Source organism: Myodes glareolus, chromosome X (assembly GCF_982192425.1).
Source record: "Myodes glareolus chromosome X, mMyoGla1.1, whole genome shotgun sequence".
Classification (NCBI taxonomy): Eukaryota; Metazoa; Chordata; class Mammalia; order Rodentia; family Cricetidae; genus Myodes; species Myodes glareolus.
The window spans coordinates 116,964,568-116,986,128 of NC_142053.1; the positions used below are offsets into that span (position 1 = coordinate 116,964,568).

At 41.5% G+C, this 21,561-nt stretch overlaps 1 protein-coding gene across 6 annotated transcripts in view; it reads right to left on the minus strand.

The window, feature by feature from the left end:
• The window catches only part of Phka2 (phosphorylase kinase regulatory subunit alpha 2), an 89,077-nt gene extending 68,458 nt beyond the window's left edge, over window positions 1-20,619 (minus strand). For 4 of the 6 annotated variants that reach the window (XM_087903044.1, XM_048440687.3, XM_087903046.1 and 1 more), the window contains exons 1-2: window positions 20,497-20,619; window positions 19,871-20,064 (exon numbers count right to left, since the gene is read on the minus strand). In XM_087903044.1, coding sequence (XP_087759170.1) covers window positions 19,871-19,948 — 78 coding nt within the window. In that variant the 5' untranslated portion in view covers window positions 19,949-20,064; window positions 20,497-20,619. Of the gene's footprint in view, window positions 1-19,870; window positions 20,065-20,195; window positions 20,379-20,496 lie in introns of those variants that run through there. The other 2 variants (XM_048440690.3, XM_048440688.3) reach the window with 2 other exon arrangements.
• Window positions 20,620-21,561: the final 942 nt, after the last annotated feature.

Below are 21,561 nucleotides of genomic sequence, written 5' to 3' on the forward strand. Positions count from 1 at the left end.
AGAAGCTATGTAGGAGGGGATAGGGGAGGCCTCATTAGGTGTGATATCACTGATGTGTTCTAGAAAATCAGTAGAGTCAACAAAATGGTTTGGACCATCTCATGAAAAGTTATACACAATGTTCATAACAGCATTGTTCATAAATGCTGAAAAGGAGAAATGGCAAGTAATCTATCAACTGACAAATGAAAAAAAAATTTTCCACTTTTTTCTTAAAAAATATTTTATTTTATGTATATGTGTGCCTTGCCTGCATGTATGTATATACACCATGTGCACGCCTGGTACCCATAGAGGTCAGAAGAGAGTGTTAGGCTCACTAGAACTAGAGTTATAGATGGTTGCAAATCATGCGGGTGTTGGGAACTGAACCTGGGTCCTCTACAAGAACAAGTGTTCTTAACCACTAAGCCACTCAGCCTGGTTTTCTCTTTTCTTTATAAAGGACATTAAAGTTAATTGGGGTGATGGATGAACGACACAATGAATATACTAAAAAGCAGTTGTGTGCTTTAAATAAACAAATTCTATAGTGCCCAAACAATATGTCAATAAAGCTATTTATATATTTGGGGTTACTGGGGAGTGAAACGAGAGCATCCCACATGTTCTCATCAAACTATATCCCTAGTCCAGTATTTGCAAAGCCAACCCTAATAAACACCCTGAGTCCATAAATAAAATGGTCAAGAAGAGTCACATGAAGTTGGCTGACTTCTGAAAATATACAAAGAAATATGTATATAATAAAATATACTTCCACAATTAGAACCTTGCCACCTTAAAAAATATCTTGCGAGTTTAATACATTACCTGTATTCCTCCTGTCCACTAGCTTTTGTGAGCCACCCAGATGGGTCTATGTCTTTAGAGGCCCAGGGTCTTTTTTTATTACTTTATAAAAAATACCAATCAAAATTCTCACTTCCTCCCCACCTCCCACTTCCCTCCGGCTCCCCCACACACCCCAAAAGCCAGTACATGCAGCAGAGACAAATCCCAGTGCCATTATCATTGGCCCCTCAGTCAGCCTCAATTGTCAACCACATTCAGAGGGTTCAGTTCAATCCCATGCTCATTCAGTCCCAATTCAGCTCGATTTGGTGAGCTCCCATTAGCTCAGGCACACTGTCTCAGTGGGTGAACCAACCCCTCACGGTCCTGATTTCCTCGCTCATACTCTCCCTCTTTCTGCTCTTCAACTGGACCTTGGGAGCTCAGTCCAGTGCTCTGATGTGGGTCTCTGTTTCTGTCTCCATCCATCACTGGATGAAGGTTCTATGGTGATATTCAGGATAGTCATCAGTCTGACTACAGGACAAGGCCAGTTAGTTCAGGCACCCTCTCCTCCACTTCCTAGGGTCCTAGCTGGGGTCATCCCTGTAGACTCCTGGGAATCCTTCCAGAGCCAAGTCTCTTGCCAACCCCAAAATGGCTCCCTCAATTAAGATAGCTCCTTCCCTACTCCCATATCCGTCCTTCCATCTCTCTCCACCTCTCCCCTTCCCACTACCCCCACCACACCCTCACGCTCCCCAACTTTTGGAAACTGGAAGCAGACAAGATCATCGAGACCCAGGGTCTTTACTTGACACTGGTATGAAAATGGAGGGATGGGGGGGGTGTTCTGTAAGTTAAAAATCGTACAGCTCAGTGGTGTAGTGCTTGGTTGGCATGTATGAGGCCCTGGGTTCAATCTAAGCATAAAATAAAACAACAACCATTATTCAGAGGGCACTATATTATTTATGGGAAGAGTCATGAAAAATTCCACTGGGTAATTTTGAAAGGACACTGCCAAAGCTACTAGGTAAAAAAAAAAAAAAAAATCAACAGTGTTTTACATGGTCTCACAAAAGAAACTAAATATTTGACTTTCTCTTTTAACTAATCTATACTCTCTATAAAAATATCTGAAACTCAACAGATACTACCTGCAGGAACAACAACATTCAATGTACTAAAATCGTTCTCCAGTCAGCCACTACAAATCAATGGCTTTAAAGTCAATGAAAGTCCATGGAAGATTGGGGTATTATTGCACTCAACAAAAAGAATACTTTCTGACTTGCTTACTGCTTCAGATCTATAAAACAGAATGTGTTATGCAACAAGAAGATGTGGGAATTTCCACTCGGTCTCAGAGGGCTCAAAGTGTAAGTGTTATTCCTATAGGGATTGCTGGGCCTAAAGAATCACTATTCCCAAACATTACATGCTTAGCATATGCAGTTGTATCTGTTCTGAGGCCTGTTGGGTAAGCTTGGGACAGGAAAACATCAGGAGATCCTAAGAAACTAACTCTTCCTGGAATGCCCCACCAACCTTGAGTCAAAAACAGCTTTCCAGCGGCACAGGAGCGGCAGTTTACACAGTGTCAAGTGTGGTTTAGATTATGAAATATTACTATCTTGTTAACTGAAAGTTCTTTTATTCTGTTTAGTTAATCCCCACCTTAGCTCATCTTCGCCTAAGACTAGATTGCCTGTACTCCTCATTCAACTGCAGAGAGCCAGGAAGGGTTTTTTTGGAATCCTTATATTCAAAATTACAGACACCAAACTCATGGAAAACTGGGGTTTTGCTGAATTCAACAAAAAGAATACTTTCTGATCTAAATCTATAAAATAGGCAGTGTTATGCAACAAGAAGATGTGGGAATTTCCATTCAGTATGACTCATAAGAACTGAGATGTCCATAGGTTTACAGATACTCTGGTGCACCAGGTTCTGCTGTCCTTTCTAATAAAGATGCTCCAGGAGTTTGTCTGTGTGTTCTTCCCTGACTTGGGGGTGCTCTGTCCCATATCCCCTGCATTTCCACCCACTGAGTCTTGTGAGCCGCCCAAACAGGTTCAGTTCTTCAGAGGTCTGGGGCCTTGGCTTGACACACTGGTATCTCCTCCATGTGGAGGGGTAACTGATGCCAATCTGCCAGCCAACCAAGACAAAGACAAATGCACATCACAATGAGGAAGGGGACAGATTTGTCTAGGTTAAGCTTATATTTCTGATATGATCACTTTAATTATAAGCTGCTTTCCAGCTGAATTTGGGTGGATGGGAAGGTGGGGAGGATCTGGGAGGAGTTTGGGGAGGGGGAACCATAATCAGAATATATTGTATGGAAAAAAATCTATTTTCAATAAAAAAATGATTTCACTATAACTAAACCTTCATATAATGATGCAGAAATATATAGCTATAATTATATAACTATTTCTTTCAGCTTTTCCTTGTCTCTTTTTGGTGTGTTGCTTACCGCTCACATTAGCAATTAAAAAAAAAAAACCCAGTTCCTGTGATAATATATGTATTCCCGTTTTTCTTTGTGCTATTAAGACTGGATACCATATAATAAATATTACAATAAAATGATACATAGACATATGCTTTGGTATAAATTCTTGCTCACACAGAAACTTATTTAGGGGTTATCAGTTTTTAATGACACAGAAATCATAGGATCACTGCTCACCTGGCATTCAACAGAGCCTGATGAAATCTCCTCAAGCTACCTAGAATAACTCAAATTCAAGAGCTTGGAGCTGCATAATATTCTATGGTAGATACACTTAATAATGAATCCAGAGATCTACCCTTATGATAGGTATCCATTTACAGCCCAGGACTTTCATTACCATTCACAAATACAGCAATAAATGTCCTTACAAAGATGATGCTTTCAACAGTGGAGTTGCTTTTTTTGTTTCTTTTGTTTTCTTTTGCTTTGTTTTTGGTTTTCTTTGTTTGGTTTGGTTTGGCTTGGCCTTTTAAACAGGGATGAATTGTGTTCAAGAGGGTTTCATCACCACAATCTGATAGCACCCCAAAGGTTTCCACCCCAGTACTCTTACCATGGGGATAATGGCTTCAGAATATGTATCACATCATAGTCAGAGAAAAGCAACAACAACAAAAAAAAAATGAAGGGACTTTGATTATACAACCCCCCTCAAGGAGACACCCCTCAGTGGCCTAAAGATAGCCACAAGATAGTGCTTCTTAAAGATTTCATGCATGAATTTTCAGTAACTCTCCAGATAAAATCTATGATCAGGATCCACTGTTGTGGCATAATTTAACTTGAATAACCTTCTTACAGGCTCTATATGCAGATGTACATAGAAACTGTGGGGTTAAGCCTTTATTTAATACTTAGAGAGTAAGAGCACACATCTCATCATATCAGCTTTTGCTTCTTGTTCGGAACGATGCTTGTTTCAGCATCAATTTAATTCACAGCTAGCATGCTAACACCTTAAAGAAAGCCAGCCAGCCAATTTCAGCTCTGCATCTCAACAGTCAGTATAAATAATATTCTTTGCAAGTAACTATACATGCTAATGCCTATCATTCCTAGGACATAGGGCACTCACAACTTCGGGCACTCTGTACACATCATAAGCAACACTTACTCTACAGTGAGCTTTGATGGCATGGAGTAAAACCTCCAAACTGAAATTTCTATATTGACAGGTTCCATGTAATGTATATTCCTAAAATAATTATTCTTCCTTCCTGTAAATAACTTTTTAACATTTTCAAATTTTTTTGTCAGTCTAATGGTGGAAAGCAGCACCGCCCCTCCCGAGTTTCTTTTATCTGTCTTTTGGGAAGAGGCCACTGGATTTGCTCTTCTGATGGCTAACTTCCTGTTTCTTTTCAACACAATACATGGAAAGTTGTGGTACCAGTTCCTGGTTGAAAAGAGCACAGGCTCTAGACTCAGTCTGTTTAAAACTATCACAAAATAGCTGTAACCTTGAATAAATGACTGCAGCATCTCTATAAAGTGGGGATTATACCTGTACCTCTACCTGAGAAGGCAGTTTTGAGGATTAAGTAAATTAATGTGTATTAAGCACTTTGGAATACTTGATATATATGTGAACAATAGCTATACATTTAATATTAATGAACTAAACAGTCTTTATTCATGCTATTTATTTTTCATATACTCATAATTTGAGGTAATAGATAAAGATTCATTGTCAGGAGGAAGAATTCACAGCAAGTACCATGTAACCATTATTGTTATTGCTAAAAGAAGTTTTGGGAGTCTTCCCTTTTATCATTACTGAAAATACTGCTAATGAAAAAAGTTCTTTGAGAGAGTCTCAGTTTGTAAATGAGACGAGTCTAGAACTCAGAATCCTCTGGCCTCATCCTCCCAAGCTCTGCGATTACAGGCAGTTCTGCTCATTCATATAAATCCTTGTCTGTTGACTATTCCAAATTCTGTGGACCTTGCATGAAGAATGCTCAACCTTGTGCCAAGTCATTTGCCTCTCTTACCTTTTCCCTTTCCGTTTCTTTTTAGTTGCTATCTAGGGAAAGCAAATGAGAATGAAAAAAAAAAAAAAACGGGAAAAATTTAAAGAACAGGTCTAGAATGCATTAATCCTAGGACTTAACTTATGTTCTGGTAATAAACTGTACTAAAATTTCAGTGACTTCTAGTAACAAATGCTTCTTTCTCATGGATGTTTTGTATTCACCCTTGATCAGACAGGATTTTGCTGTTTGCTTCTTTGAGGAACCAGGATACTGAGACGCCTGTATCTAAAATATTGTCCATCTCATGGCAGTGGGGTAGACAGACAACTAACCCACAACAGTCAATTCTCCAGAAAGGTGCAACAATCCTACATGCATGTGAATCTAACAAAACATAAAGGAATAGAAACACAGATGGATGGAACAGATTTGACTTCAGAAATGGTATCATGGGAATATGGCAAACTGAGCTCCGACAAAGATCTAAAGATAGTCCACAGGGGAAAGAAAAGCCTTTTAAACAACAGTGTTAGATACACAAAGGCAAAAAACGGACCTCAAACTAAATTTCACACTTGCAGACCAGTTTGTTTTCTCAACCATACTGAATATTCTGACCATGCACACGGGCTAGCTTTACTGATACACTATTATACATTAATACCACACTATAAGCTTCCTAAGGATAAAGTTTGCTACTCTAGAGAACCCTGGCCTAGTTAGATACTGAATGAATGTAGAATAAACATGCTGACTTTACTGACTTAAAGAATGAAATATTTTTCAGCCATTTAAAGTACAGATACGATCTCTCTCTACAGACATTTGTAATATGCCCAGCGGACACAAGAAGCTTACCATTTACTAGGGCTTGTTTCATTAATATGCATGTTTGTCTGCCGAGTCTCAGGAAACCCTGAAGAGGTCCATTAGACACGCATAACATGAACTTTTGGAATGCTTCAAGTGGGAAATTTTGGTTTTGCTTTAAAAGTAGAATTGTATGTAAGGAAAGGGGACCTGCTTTAAATGTAAGATATAGCTTATTGCTCAACTCAGAGTTGAGCTAGGTAAACTAGTACCTTTGTGGGTCAGAGGCAGAGGTTAAGGGGACAGGAAATTTCACTGGATGGGGGGGTATAATCTGGGAGGGTAACCTGAGAGAGAAAAAAGCCAGGGTACACGACTACCTAGATTGGTACATATACTCTCAAAACACATATTCAACACTATGATTTTGCTCTGGTAAAATAAAAACAAAGGACTAAAGTCTTCATCCAAGCTAAGAAACCATGTTTACACAGTCTTCTTGGCTAGTGGCAATGCCAGAGTGATTGTCCAAGGCAGAGGATGGGACAGACGTTAACAACTAAAGAGAATGGAGATGCTGAAATAGTAACATCCTCTGCTCTTCAGAGGGTATGTGAAGGGGAGGGGAGGGCAGGAGCGTCTGCAATGTGGATGCTGAGTTAACACTAGAACTGCAGGACACTTACAGACTTGGACAACAGACCAAACCAAACTAGATGGAATTCAACAAGGATTTATTTATTGGGCTCCTGTGTTGAAAAAAACTTGTTGAACTAATTTTATTAGCCATTGCTTCCACAGTTCAAACGACTCAGCTCCATTTACACATATACTCCTAACCCTCATGATCCCAAAGGATCTTTCACACAGTGTCTTCTCTCTTCCAAATAGCTCCTACTCCAATAGCTACCCTGTGACCCAGAGATGTAGCCCGCTCTCATACTTGCATACAAGAAAACTTATCTGTTAAGCATTTAGCTTTTAATAGCAACCACCTAATTGTGGTTAATACAAAACCAATGTATTAACAGAAGTAGAAGGGCAGGGTGTGTAGCCCAGTGGTAGAACACCTCTTTAGCATACATAATGCCCTGAGTTAAATCTCCTATAGCTCCCATTCCCCTCTACACCCAAAGGAGCCCCCAGAACTAGGAGAAATAGAGTCAGACTGACAAGCTGTGTTCCCAATTGTGATAGTTAGCATTGTCAACTTGTCACAATCTAGAGTTACCTGGGTAGAGTCTCAATGAGGGATTGTCTACATTGGGTTAGCCTATGGTTACCTTTGGTTACCTATGGTCTCCTATGGTTACCTTTGTGAGGACTGACTTAACTGATGTAAGAAGATCCAGCCCACTGTGGGTGGCAATATTCCCTAGGCAGGAAATCCTGAGCTATTTGAGTGGAGAAACTGAGCAAGCACAAGGGAGCATCTATGCATCCATTTTTCTCTGTTGTTAAGCATGGATATGATGTGACTAACCATTTTAAGTTCTTGCTGCTTTGACTTTCTTGCTATAATGGACTGGAACCTAGATTTGTGAGCTCAAAGAAATAGTTTCTCCCTCAGTTGCTTCTTGTCAGAATATTTTATCACAGAAACAAAAATGAAACAAGAATATTGGCTGTAGCATTACTGTGAGAAGGTAGAAATTTTAAGAGGTAGGACTTAAGAAGTTAGGTCACTGGAGCATGACCTTGAAGGAGATATTAGGAAATGGGTACCAGTTGTGAGATATGTGTACACCATATTGCTGTGATTGGTGTAATAAAGAGCGGAATGGCCAATAACTAGGCAGGAGAGGAAAGGTGGGATTTCCAGGGAGAGAGAGAGAGGGAGAAGAGGAGGAATCTAGGTGCATGGATTACACCAATGAGAAACCAGGGAGACACTGAAGAGGTCAAACATATGGTGCAGAACAGAGGTAACCAAGCCACATGGAAGAATGCAGATTAATAAAAGAGGGTTAATTTAAGTTGTAAGAGTTAGTGGGACAAACCTCAGCAAAGGGTCAATCGTTCATAATTAATAAAAAGCTTCCACATCACTATTTGCAGGCTGGTGGTCCCAACGAGAAAGTACTACTACAGGCACCTCTCCCTTCCCGCTTTTCTTGATTCCTAGCTGCCATGAGGTAAAGAAACCCACGGCTCCCACCATGACATGCTGAGCTGTCACAGAAACACGGCAATGGAGCTGTGACTATGAGCTGAAATTTCTCAAACTAGGAGTCAAAATAATCCTTTTTTAAAAGTTGAATTATCTCACATAGTTTGTCATAGTGACAGAGATAGCTAATATAGGCCAGATAAGAGAAGAAAGTCCACTTAAAGTAAAGCAAAGAAATGCAATGTGAAATTTTATTCCTTAAGCTCCTGAATCCAGCTATTCCTGAACCTAGAACAACTTCCTAGAATTTTTAATTATATGAGCAATACATTCTCATTTGTATTTTAATGTTATCTGAGGAGAATTTCTGTCATTTACAAGGAATTCCGAGACACACAACAATAAATATTTACATACTGAACTAGACACTGTAAGACATTTATTTGGTGATATATTTAGACAAGATGAGATCAGTAAGAGGAGGTCAATACAATTGCCTCACTGTCAATGCAAGACCCAGCCAACAGTAAGGCAGAATGCATATATGCCTGATAGTAACACCAACATACTAACATTCAACAGTCTGCAATCCAAGTTCCACTGTGTGGGGTCACACAGAGGAGTGTCAACATCTACACACCTGAAATGGCACAGAGAACACACACTCTCTTTATTCTACCTCTGCTATAATAGAACCAAAAGCTCTTTAGTAGTTGATGTCCCTGCATCTACTAGTAGTTCCTTATGGTCCGACCTCCACAAAGGGTAGTCACAGAAAGGCGTAGAAACTCGACTTCACTACTCTGCTCAAAATCTTGCAGTGTCTACAGACAGAGTTGAAATCACTTATTTTGCTACCCCAAACCCATGTGTTATCTCTTTTAATCACCTGACACTCTTTTTTTGAAAACATGGCTTTATTTTTAACATTGTTTCCAGTGTCATCTTGAACTACAAATCTCAACAAAGTATTTTTATTTTACGTACTTGTTATTAATATTTTGGAATGCTAAACATTGAATTTAGGGCCTCTCAAATGTTAGGCAAACACTTAACTACTGAGCTCTATTCCCAGCCAAAGACATCTTCTAATGTGATGTTATTTCTGACACTCACTCTTTAGTCCCTGAAAAATCCACTGGGTATTCCTTGCAGTTTTGGGCCTGTACACATGTTCATGCTCTCTTTTCTGTGAAGCCTTTCTTGACTGCAAAGTTACCAATTTTCTTTCCTCACGGAGGCTGGAAGCTTCAATACAATCTATCTTTGGTATTTTCCCTTTAGATTACAAATCCCCCCCCCCACCGCTCTCTGGTCTATTAGATAAAGCAAGAGGCAGCTACAAGCCAACAGTGTGCTCGCTCTCTCTCTCTCTCTCTCTCTCTCTCTCTCTCTCTCTCTCTCTCCCCCTCTTGCTCACACACACACACACACACACACACACACACACACACACACACCACCACCACCAACAACAACCAATAAAAATTATTTTTATGAGTGTTTTGCCTGTGTCAGATACCCTGAAGTTACAGAGGGTACTGGGAATTGAATTTGGGTCCTCCAGAAGAACAAACCAGTGCTCTTAATTGATGAACCATCTCTCCTGCCCCAAGAGTTTATATTTTCAGTAAACTCCACTTGAAATTTACCTATCAGATTTTACAAAAGCTATCTTTTAAACTGGCGTTCAAGGAGAAAGCGAATGTGAGCTGTTACACGCACCCGCCTCTTGCTTTACCTAGCAGACCAAAGGTGTGCAATCTTCACTTTTTTTTCTGTTTGTGCTTATTAGCTCCTCCCCATCTAGTTTTACAGACATATGAGTCAGGAGCTACAATCAACTGCTTCAGGCAATTGCTTCACCCCAGATCACTCATCTTAGATATTTCCAAACTTGCAGGAACTGTGTGAGTCACTTAACGTCCGACAAATGACTTTAACTACTCTCATAGGAGATTTTATTTATTTAATTTTTATTTTTGCTACTCTCTCATCAATCTCTGTAGTAAGAAGGGGAAGGGGGTTTACTGAGATATCAATATTCAGTTTGGTATTGTGTTAGCTTATGGAAGAATTCAAACTCAAGGGAGCTATTAGCCCCTCACTGGCAGATACCTGAAGCCTCAAGTATCCACAGACTACTGGATACAGGGCCAGGAATCTTGCATCAAAACAGGAACAATGTAGAAGCCATTATTTGATCCTTGCAATTACAATACAGACTTTTACACCTAGAGGCACTGTATACCATTCTATATCTTTTTTCTTCCCAGCTAGGGTGCTAATAAGATCCTCAGGCTGGCCTAGAACTCATGATGATCCTCCTCTGCCTCCATAGCACCTTTGAGCTCTTGATTTGAGGTCTCCAAAGGATCTTTCAAGAGTTCACAATGGATTCTGATGGGAAACATAGAGACTCAAAGGGTCATGAGACTCCTTAAAATTTTGTGAGTTTTTCTCAAGAGAGGACAAGATATTTGGCCTTCATCGAATACTCAAATGGGTCTGCATCCACTTCTTGCCTTTATGAACACTAATTGCAATCTCTTAATCTTTTGTGAGACAGATGTCACACTACTATTAATTAACAGTCTTATCTAAGTTAGGCATCGTGGTGTGAACCTACAGAACTCCAGTTGCTCTACAGGGTAAGGCAGAAGGATCACTTGAGCCTAGGAGTTTCAGACCAGCCTAGGCAACACAGTGATAACCTGAGTCTTAGAATTCTTTAAATTATTTAAAATATAAGCACAAATGACAAGGACAACATGGGAGAACTAAACTTGGTGAAATATTTAAAGAAACAGCCACTCCAGTTTCACATTTTAACACACTAAAGGAGCACAATTTTCATTTGTTATCCACAGCAATCTGGGACAGCTAAAGCATTCATCTCCACACTCCAGCTCGGTGCACGGAGAAGACAGAGTACTTATGATGGCTGTCAGCTCACAAGAAGGACGACCTCGATTGTATCTGGAGTTCTTTCATTGTGAGCTGGGAGATTTGACGAGATGTTATTTTGGATCCCTACGAGGGTTCAAACAATTTTAGGTCTCTTCCCTACACAGGCTATTGCAGCTGTCTATTTGTGAGTGGAGGAGTCAAGGATGTTTCTGGTTTGGAATGACTTGAATGTTTTCCTCTGACACTAAATTAAGGCAGCTCTGAAAAAGGCACAGCAAAAGCCCTCCTTTTTGTTGCTACCTCAAAAGCTACAGTAGAAAGTGGCAGAACATACAGCCTTAGATTGCACCAGGAAGGAAAAAAATTCCATGGAGTACCTCCTTTCTTGAAACAATATAACAAGACAACTGTCTGTCATATGGTACTTGCATGACCATGGGCTAACATAGTTTCTGCCTTTTATTGAACCTAGTTATATTTTTAGAAGAATATTTTGTTGTTAATTATGTATATATGTACATTATGTTTATGTGAGTGCAGGTGCCTGTGCAGTCATGAAGAGGGCATTGGATCTCATGGAGCTTGAGTTACAGGAGGTTGTGAGTCATCTGACATGGGTGCTGGGAACCACACTCAGGTCCTCTACAAAGGTAAGAGGTGCTGTGCTCTTAACTGCTGATCCATCTCCCCAGGCCCCCTTAAGTGTGTGTTTATGTGTGTATGCATACATGTACACCTGTGTCCGTGCATGGGGATACCAGAGGTCAACATCAGATGCTGTTCCTTAAGAAATCATCCCCATGGGGCTGGCGAGATGGCTTAGCGGTTAAGAGAATTGCCTGCTCTTCCAAAGGTCCTGAGTTCAATTCCCAGAAACCACATGGTGGCTCACAACCATCTGTAATGGGGTCTGGTGCCCTCTTCTGGCCTGCAGGCATACACACAGACAGAATATTGTATACATAATAAACAAATATTTTTTTTTTAATTTTTTTAAAAAAATCATCCACCTATTTCTTTTCAGACAGGGATGCCTACTGGGACCCATGGCTCACTTATTAGGTTAGGGTAGCTAGTCAGCAAGCCCTAGGGATACTACTGTCTTTGTCTCCCAAGTAGGTGTGTGTGTGTGTGTGTCTGTGTGTGTGTGTGTCCGTCCACACCCTGATTTTTATGAGTGCTAAGGATCAAACCCAGGTCCTAATGTTTGCACAGCAAAAACATTACCAAATAAGCTATCTCTCTAGGCCCCTGAACCCATTATGGCCCAGAATGATGGTGATGGTCCTTGGAGAAGCTTGCTTTGGTCACAGCAGGGAGAAATTCTGGAAGGAGGCTGAGGACGTGGAAGCTAGTATCCGAGTTAGAGAGTGACAAGACTAGTGTCTTAGAAAACAGGTAGTGATAATGATACAAGGGGGCAGGAGAACTCTCGGGGGCAGATCTTAGATATGTTTAGGAGGTGAAGTGTACAGTTCTGTAATGAAGAGAATGCAGCTACGAGAGGAACAAGCAGAATCTCAAATGGCTCTTAGGCTGTTACACTGGGTGCCCAAATGGGTGATGGTACCCTGACTTATAAGGAAAGACTTGCTGGAAAGAATGAGAAATTGGTAATGATTCCCTCTTACTTCCTTCACTCTTTTGTTGGGTCTCATTATAGTCTAGACTGGTCAGGAACTGATTATCAGACTCCTGGGTGCTACAATTGCATGTGTGTGTCACCATTCCTAGCCTAGTATGACTTTTAAAAAGTATGTGTGTGTGTGTGTTAGTATGCCTATATGCATGTTGTGGAGGCTTGAGACAGATGCCCAGAGTCATCTTTGATCATTTTACACTTTATTCTTTGGGGTAGGGTCTCTCATTTGAACTCAGATATCACTATTTTGGCTAATCTGGCCAGCCAGCCTGCTCTAGGGATCCCATCTCCATTACAAACAGGCTAGATGGTGGTATATACATTAATCCCAGCTGCCTTTAGTCTAGCACTGGAGAAGGAGAGACAGAGGCAAATGGACCTCTGAGTTCAAGGCCAGCCTGGTCTACAGAGTAAGTTACAGGACAGCCAGGGATACACAGAAAAACTGTCTTGAAAAAACAAACAAACAAACAAATTACAAATGGGCTGCCATGGCCACTCAAAATTTACATGTGTTCTGGGGATTCGAAGTCTGGTTCTCACACTTGTGCAACAAGCACCTTAACCATTGTTCATGGTTGATACAGATGCAAACCCTTGATATAGATGCAAAGTATACAAGTCAGTGGAGCCTGTTGTTAAGTATTGTCTAGGATGCCACCGGGAGTGAACAAGGGGACAGCAGCATAAGGGGTAGTCAGTGTCCTAGTCAGCCATAGGAAGAACCCAGGAAGAACCCAGCTTAAGTAGAATGATAGTTGGGAAAGGATGTGAACCGATAGCAATAGATTTAGTGTCATTGGAAGATCTCTCACTGCTCTGAGCAAGAGGCCAAGATGGGGAGCAGGGAACTAATCAGGAGGAAGAGTGGAGATGTTTCAGTCATTTCATTCATTAGAAAATGCTTTCCATTGAAGGTAGAATAAAAAAATAGAAGGAATCAAAGGTTTTTTCTAGATTACGCCTATTAATTTAGCCTTAAAAGAACTAATAATACTCTCTTGTGGTTTTCTCTGAACAAAAGCCAAAAGTCCTTGGCATTCAGGCTGGCCTTGAACTCATTAAGTAGCTGAGGATGACCTTAGAAAATTGATCCTCCTACTTCTACCTCCCAAGTGCTGAGATTTACAGGTACGTATCACCATACCCAATTTATACAGTATTAGGGATTGAAACCAGGGCTTTATGTATGCTAGGCAAGAACTCTACTAACTGAGCCACATCTTTAGCCTCCTACTGTTCTCTATCCTTGTTTCAATCCTTATCATTTTGGGGTTTTTTTTTTTTGGTATTTCAAGACAGGGTTTCTCTGTAGCTTTGGTGCCTGTCCTGGAACTAGATCTTGTAGACCAGGCTGGCCTTGAACTCACAGAGATCCTCTTGCCTCTGCCTACCAAGTGCTAGGATTAAAGGCGTGCGCCACCACCGCCCAGCTCAATCTTGAGTTGTTTAAGTTTTGCCTGCTTTCCTATTATACATATTTAAGGATTCAAACTTTTCTAATATTTATGGTTCAAACTCCATTTTAATTGAATCCCATACATTTTTATTCTGAGTGTTTTTACTGTGATTCAGTGCTATTTCATCACTTCCATTATAGTTTCTTTTTCAGTCAAGTATGGTGCGGTGTATGCCTGTAATCCCAGACTTGGAAAGTAGAAACAGGAGGATCAGGAGTTCAAGTCATTTTTAATCCAGCTAATTTTCAAACTTGTGAAAAGGAACTAAAGGAAAGCCACATGTGGTGACGCACACCTTTAATCCTAGCACTGAGAAGGCAGAGGCTGGGGATCTCTGAGTTTGAGACTAGCCTGGTCTACAGAGCAAGTTTCAGGACAGTCAAGCTTAGGTAGTGACGGACAGAAAGCTGGAGAAGATGTAATCAAATGAGTGGACCATGTTCCAGCCCCAGCAAGCAGCAGAACTTGGAAACTTCAGCCACGGCTTTAGAGTTAAGGATAGAAGAAAGAAGTCATAAAATAAAGCCACCGAGGCCAGGCATGTGTCAGGGGTGTCCCTGAATGGAGGCCTGGGAGAGAGGCCATCGTGTGAAGCTGTGAAGTTGTAGCCTGGATGGCTTTGGAGAACCTAAGATGTTAGAGATGCCAGAGTTGTAGGATACCTGCCTCAAAGAGTTACTAACAGAGTAGAACCAGCCCAAGACAAAGAACTATGTTGTCGTCAACCAAGCTGAACACAGTTGGAAATCTGAAGAGCATTTTGAAGTTAGAAATGGAGCTTCAGTATTTGGAGTTTGAACTTTGGAGTTTTGGGTTTTTGGTTTTATTGTTGTTCAGTGTTTCTTCACTATGCTCCCTTCCCTGCATTTTGGAATGGTAATGTATATCCTGTGCCATTATATGTTGGAAGTATGTGATCTGCTTTTTTGATTTTGATTTTTATGAGGGGATTACAGTTGAGAGATTGTCATGCATCTCAGAAGAGACTTTGGACTTTGAAACAAGTTTGAGATTTTTATAGTCTATGGGGACTTTTGAAGTTGAACTGAATGCATTTTTTGCACTAATGGCTATAAGCCTTTGGGGGTCAGGGAGTAGAATGTGGGAGTTTGAAAGTAAATGGTCCCCAAAGGGAGTGGCACTATTAGGAGGTATAGCCTTGTTGGAAGAAGTATGTCACTGTGGGGGCAGGCTTTGAGGTCTCTTTTGCTCAAGCTTCCCTCCATGTGACAGTCTACTTCCTGTTGCCTACAAGATATAGGATTCTCGGCTCCAGCACCAGGTCTGGCTGCAAGCTGCCATGCTCCCGACCATGGTGATAATGAACTGAACCTCTGAAACTGTAAGCCAGCTACTGCAATTAAATGTTTTCTTTATAAGAGTTGCCATGGTCCTGGTGTCTCTTCAAAGCAATAAAAACTCTAAGACAAACCTGAAGCTCTCTGATCAGGCTAGGCTAGCTGACTAGTTTATACCTCCCCAGTGCTGGGATTATAAGTATGTATAGCTACATCTGGCTTTTTTTTACATGGGTGCTAGTGACTGAACTGGGGCCCACATGATTGCACAGCAAGCACTTTATCAACTGAGCTATGCTTTTGCCTCTCCATTTATATTACGTTAATGGTGATTCTTAATCTCTTGACTTAAAAGACATTACAATTCTTTTACTCTTATTTCTAAGGTAATAAAAGACTTGGAACACTTTAACCCAGTCTTTTCTCAGTCTTCTGTCATACTGCTTCCTAGACTTAATTATATTATTTTTCACTCTTCTACCGTTAGTCTTTACTACTGTTATTTATTCCATATACCATGATCTATTTATGTTATTCTTTTCATTTTAAATTCTATTTTTGTTAATCGCATTGTCGTTCCTGCCCTAGTCTCTTTTCTGAGTCATGATACCCAATACTTCTAACTATAGTGAACATTGATTTGATTATTATTTTCTGGTTCACAATGTCTTATCACTACTTCATACTTCATACATATTAATGAGCCTTCAAACAGACTCACTAGTGAAGAAATGTTAAAAATAAACATTCTATATGGGCTAAAATAAATCTAGAAATTTCTTTCTAAAAGTCAATAGATTTCTGAAGAGATTCCTCAGAATGTACATTCACAAAATGAAACTTGCTAAATGACCCTTTTATAGACATAGGTCTTTCCTTTTTGCCTTAAAGATTCAAATAATGTATAGTAGCCAAGTAGTCTATCTCTTTCAAAGAACAGATGGAAGAAGTTCTTCTCCATAGTAAAAGAATTAGTGGACATGCTAGACGATGTGTATAAACTACTGATTTGAAATACAGAATAATGATCAGCTTGCCATACTTATGAAATGTTTCTAACCAGTGAAACCAATATTAACTGATCTCAATTCAAAAACCAAATAAAAAACAGTTTGGAGCTTATTGGAACTGACTTGAAAAATGTGTCAGAAATACGCACATACCTATAGAAGATGGCACAGTATAGCAGAAACTACAGAAACCTAGCTCATTTTTTATTGTGATAAAAATTACAGAACACAGGAGACCTACCTATTATCATTCAGAAAAGATGACAAGGCCCTAAAACAGTTGGGCCCCTACACTGAATAGCTGTTGCGGCAGGATGGGTGCAGGGGAGTGCCGGACAAGGAGACATACAATTGTCTACTTGCAGATTCACAGACTTTCCCAGCTGGACTGTTTGAAGCATTCTGGTTATCCAGAGGAAAAGAGAGAAATCATGAGGGCCTTTCACTGACTACCCCCAAAATAAATACAAAATAAAAGATTAGACAACTGGTTTTTAATCATTAAAATGCTGTGGAGGAAAGTCCAATCCTGCAGCTCTAGTGAGAAGACAGTTGTTTTGCTTCTGAGCAAAGACAAGCCTGGACCAATAGCTGTGGCATTAGGGTGGCAGAGAACCCACAGGGAGTAGCATTCTTTAAACAAGGATTAAAGGATACTGTTAATGTGCCTGAGACATTGCTTGAGGAATGGGAAGGAGACACCAAAGTTCCGTACTTAGGATCTGACTGCACCAATAGAACACATAAATATGCCCAAAGACCAGAAAACAATTAATTAGTAGCTATATCAAGGATTCCAGAAAAGGGAGCATCCTGGGCCAGAATGATCATGCAAGGACTGAGTAACAACATGTGGCCTATATCCAAAGCACCCACTACTCATCTTACACAGTGTCCCAGGAAGTGCACTAGACATTCATTTTTCTTTCTAATATTCCTATCCCCATTCTACAGGTGAAGGTGTTAGCTCAGGAAAGATAAACAAAGAGCTGCACATGGGAGAGTAAAACTTTAATCCCAGCACTTGGGAAACTCAGGAAGCGAAGGCAGTAGATCTCTATCAGTCTGAGGCCAGCCTAGTCTACATGGTGAGAGGCAGGATTACATAGTGAGACACTGTCCAAAAAAAAAAAAAAAAAAAAGGAAAGTATGATCAAAGGTTACACATGTTGCTCAAGGCAGAATTGGGTATTCAAATCCTGGTCTGACATGAAGACCAAGGGTTTCTTTCTTTCTTTCTTTTCTTTCTTTCTTTTTTTTTTTTTTAAGATAGGGTTTCTCTGTGTAGCCTTGGCTGTCCTGGAACTCTCTCTGTAGCCTAGGCTGGCTTCAAACTCACAAAGATCCACCAGCCTCTGCCTCCCAAGTGCTGGGATTAAAGGTGTGCGCCACTACTACCCAGCTAAAAAAAAAAAAAAGCTAAGTTTTGTCTGTTCTCCTTATAGCTCTTTCTATCATAGCAATGGAGAGAAAGGCTTTCAACTGAGATTTTAAAACATTTTATAGCTGTAATTCTGAGAATGTTAATTTGTAATTACATTCTGAGAATAAAAGCAAAAAGAAACCTCCTTTTGGTTGTTGTTGTTTTTATGTGCATTAGTGTTTTTTTCCATGGGTGTCAGAAGCCCTGGAACTAGAATTACAGACAGTTATGACAATTCCAATCCTTGGAATTGAACCCCAGTCCTCTGGAAGACTTAACCACTGAGATATCTCTCCAGCCCCAGCTTGCTTGGTTGTTCTTATGAAAAAGCAACCTCCTTTCATCTGCTTACTCCTTCTTCAACACCCAACCAGAATGCCATTTCTTGCAGAACTCCTTCCTAGCCAAATATGGCTTGGCTGGCGGTGGGGGCGGGGGTGGCCATGTCTTTTTCCAAAGGTCTCCAGAGAAACACTACAGTCCTTTATGTATAATTCCCAAAGCCAATAAGCTTAGGAAACTCAAGTGCTTCTCCTAAGTTTGCAAAAGTTCTTTTGGTGGCAAAAGATAAGCTGGTCTACAGTGAAAGTCTTTTGTAGCCTTTACTTATTGTACTTCGTAGGAATATTCATATCGTGATGCCAAAATAATAATGGGCGGGACTAAAGGATACCGTCTGAAGTACTGTGGCTATTATATGTATGTATGTATGTATGCATACGACTTGTTAAAATCCAGACATTTCTGCTTGCAAAGCCACATTTGGCTTCAAAGTGTCTTAAACAAGGGACACTGAACTTATACCTTATTCATAAATTTCACTGTGCTATCAACACTTCTTTTCTTTTTGTAGGGCTGGCAATGCAATCGAAGGCATTGAGAATGCCGGGTAAGCTGCTATAGCACTGAGTCACAGCACCAGCAGCGCCAGCAGCACTGCTCATTCATTTTATGTAGGCAGGGCACTTTGTAGAAGGTCTTGAATATTGAATATATATTCATATATATATATATATATATATGAATATATATATTACACAACACAATTCATATTTCCTGAGCGAGGAGCTAAGGTTGAGCTAAGAAGGAAAAAAATGGTTAATGGTTTGGAAATGACCATGGGTCTCCAACTGGTAGGTCAAGCCTCAAACCACCAACTGCTACTTCCTTCTTTGACTCTGAAAGCCCTAAAAATAGCCGCTGTTGATTGAAGGCAAGCAATATAGCTGATGTCTTCACCGGAAACAAAAATAGCTCAGTGGGTTCCCACTGGGGACTCACACATAACTTTCGCCAAGTACAAAGTGTAGCAGGCATAGTCATACCTGAGATCATATGCTCAGCTTTTCAGCTGCACGGCCTTGATGCTGACGCCGTGTGCTCAGAAGTTTTCTAAGTTGTAAAGTAGCAACCAGAGTGGGTCACAGGGCCCTCTCAAGTAGCTGTCTAACAAGGTAACTCATGGGAGAGATAGTGGGGAGGCTGCCCACATTCAAACAGATGCAAGCCTTAGGTTTTTTGTTTTTTTTCCATTCCTGTCTACTGTCCCTAGAGTAGAGTTCACTGTTCTTACTCAGTGTTCAACCTAACATACCTTTTTCATCCAAAAGAAGTGGTCAGGAAGGGACATCGAGGGGGCCCGTTCTGATTAAAAAAAGAAAAAGAAAAGAAAAAAGAGGGTCCAAGAACTCTGTCAAACAGCCTCAGCAGCTGTTCAAAGACCAGAAAGCCTGACTTGAGAGTAAAGAGAACAGGAATAGCAATGGGGAAGGATGCTAATAACTGGCTAGCAAGGTCTGGATTAAAGTAAAAAACCTCTTAACTAACTGCAAGCGCTCAGGTCATAGTAGTGCGAAGAGGCCTGGGGGAGAATTGACTCACATTAGAGGGCAGTTTAGGGCGTTCTCTTGGGCTGATGTCTGTTTACCTGGTAACATAAGATGGTTTGCTGCACCAGCCTCGCGTACCCGTCCAGGCGGACCCCAGAATTGCTCCTGCTCCGCATCTCGCCCACGCTCACTGGCCGTGGCGCCGAATCTACCCGGTGGTGTCGTCTAAAGCTGCAGCCTCCAAGCCGGCCTGATGCCCAAACACGACTTCGGTGAGTTCTCCGAACCGGGCCTGGCGGGAGGAGGTCAGGACTTTTCAAAATGATAGAACCAAAGTATGACTTGCAAGGCAAGCCAACCAGAGTTTCGCACCGCTGGGCGGTGCGGGGGAGGAGACCGGGGGTGGCGCTATCGGGGCCTCACCTCTACCAAGCACGCAGCTTCCCCGACGGTTTCTAGTTCCGGCCCAGCCGTGCAGGACAAACCCCTGACAGAACTCGGCGGGAGAAAGGCCTTTGCCTTACCTTTTTGTTTGGGGGGCTTTAAGAGGTGGCTCCGGGTTGCCTGGAAGCCCACCCGAGCTGTACTGGGCTCCGCCCCCCGCGTGGAGTGGAACTCTCCAAGTATTCACCAAAGGGGGGGAGAATAAAGAGGAAGGTGCGTGGGAGCCTCGGAGAGCCGGGCTCTGAGTAGGAGTTCGTTTTGTCGTGGAGTTTTCACTTACCTCAACCGGCCTTCAACCCCATCTGAGGGTAAAGGAACAGCGCCCCTCGGTCGTGGCCACCTAGGTGTCACGGCTACCCCTCGGAGTACGAGGTGGAACCCGTGCTGTCCCGCCCGAAGGGCGCGCGCTAGGAGGTGGCACCCTCTGCTCGCAGCCCCGCCCTCGGCCCTCCTCCTCCGGAGCAAGGAATCCTGCTTGTCGCGGTCGCCGCCTGATGGGGAAGGAAAATGGGGCAGCCCGCGGGAGACACGGAGAACCTGTACCCAGGCAGAGAACAGCAGTGGCAAGATCTGAACGGGCCGCCAAACCCATCCGAGACCTTGGCATCCTTCCGATGACCCACCCTTGTAGACCCGCCCTGGCCCAAGCCTCACCGGAGAACTGAATCCAGAAGTGGAGCACAGAAAGAAAGAAAGAAAAAAAAGGGAGGGGGGAGGCCTGAACAGTGTCCCCCCCCCCCCATATACACTCCTGGCACCTTGGCCTTTGGGAAGAGTCACTCAGCTCTTTTACAGCAGCACAATTTGAAACTTGGTTGTCAAGGTCACTAATTAACTGCAGGACACGTTCTTTATCTAGTCTCCATTGTCCACCAAAATCTGGCCCACATTTGAATTCGACTGGACAGCTATTCTAATGTAATTGTTTCTACAAGCACTTTGCGATTCTCCAGCTGACTCATTCCATTGCCTGAAACCTTTCTTTGCCTTAAGGGCTACTCATAAGGACTGCATCAGACCCTTGCTCCTATTAGCTTTCCCCATTTTCTGGATTCCTACAGCAATTTCTTTAGTAAAGATAAGACAAAAGAGTCAGTTCAAACTGCACTTTATTCCAGTTCTGGCTGTTTGAAATGTAGTGTAGCGTTTTTTATCTGTTGGGGTAGCCTTCATACCTTGTAGAGTGATGAGGTCAAGAGCATCTGGCTCATGCTTGGCTCATTGACTAGGACTTAAATAAACTATTTTCATCACCATGTGGAAATAATGTATTATCTTATATTATTTACGTTTTCAACTGAGGCATATTTTTCTAACTAGATTATGGATAGCCTGGTATCTCCCA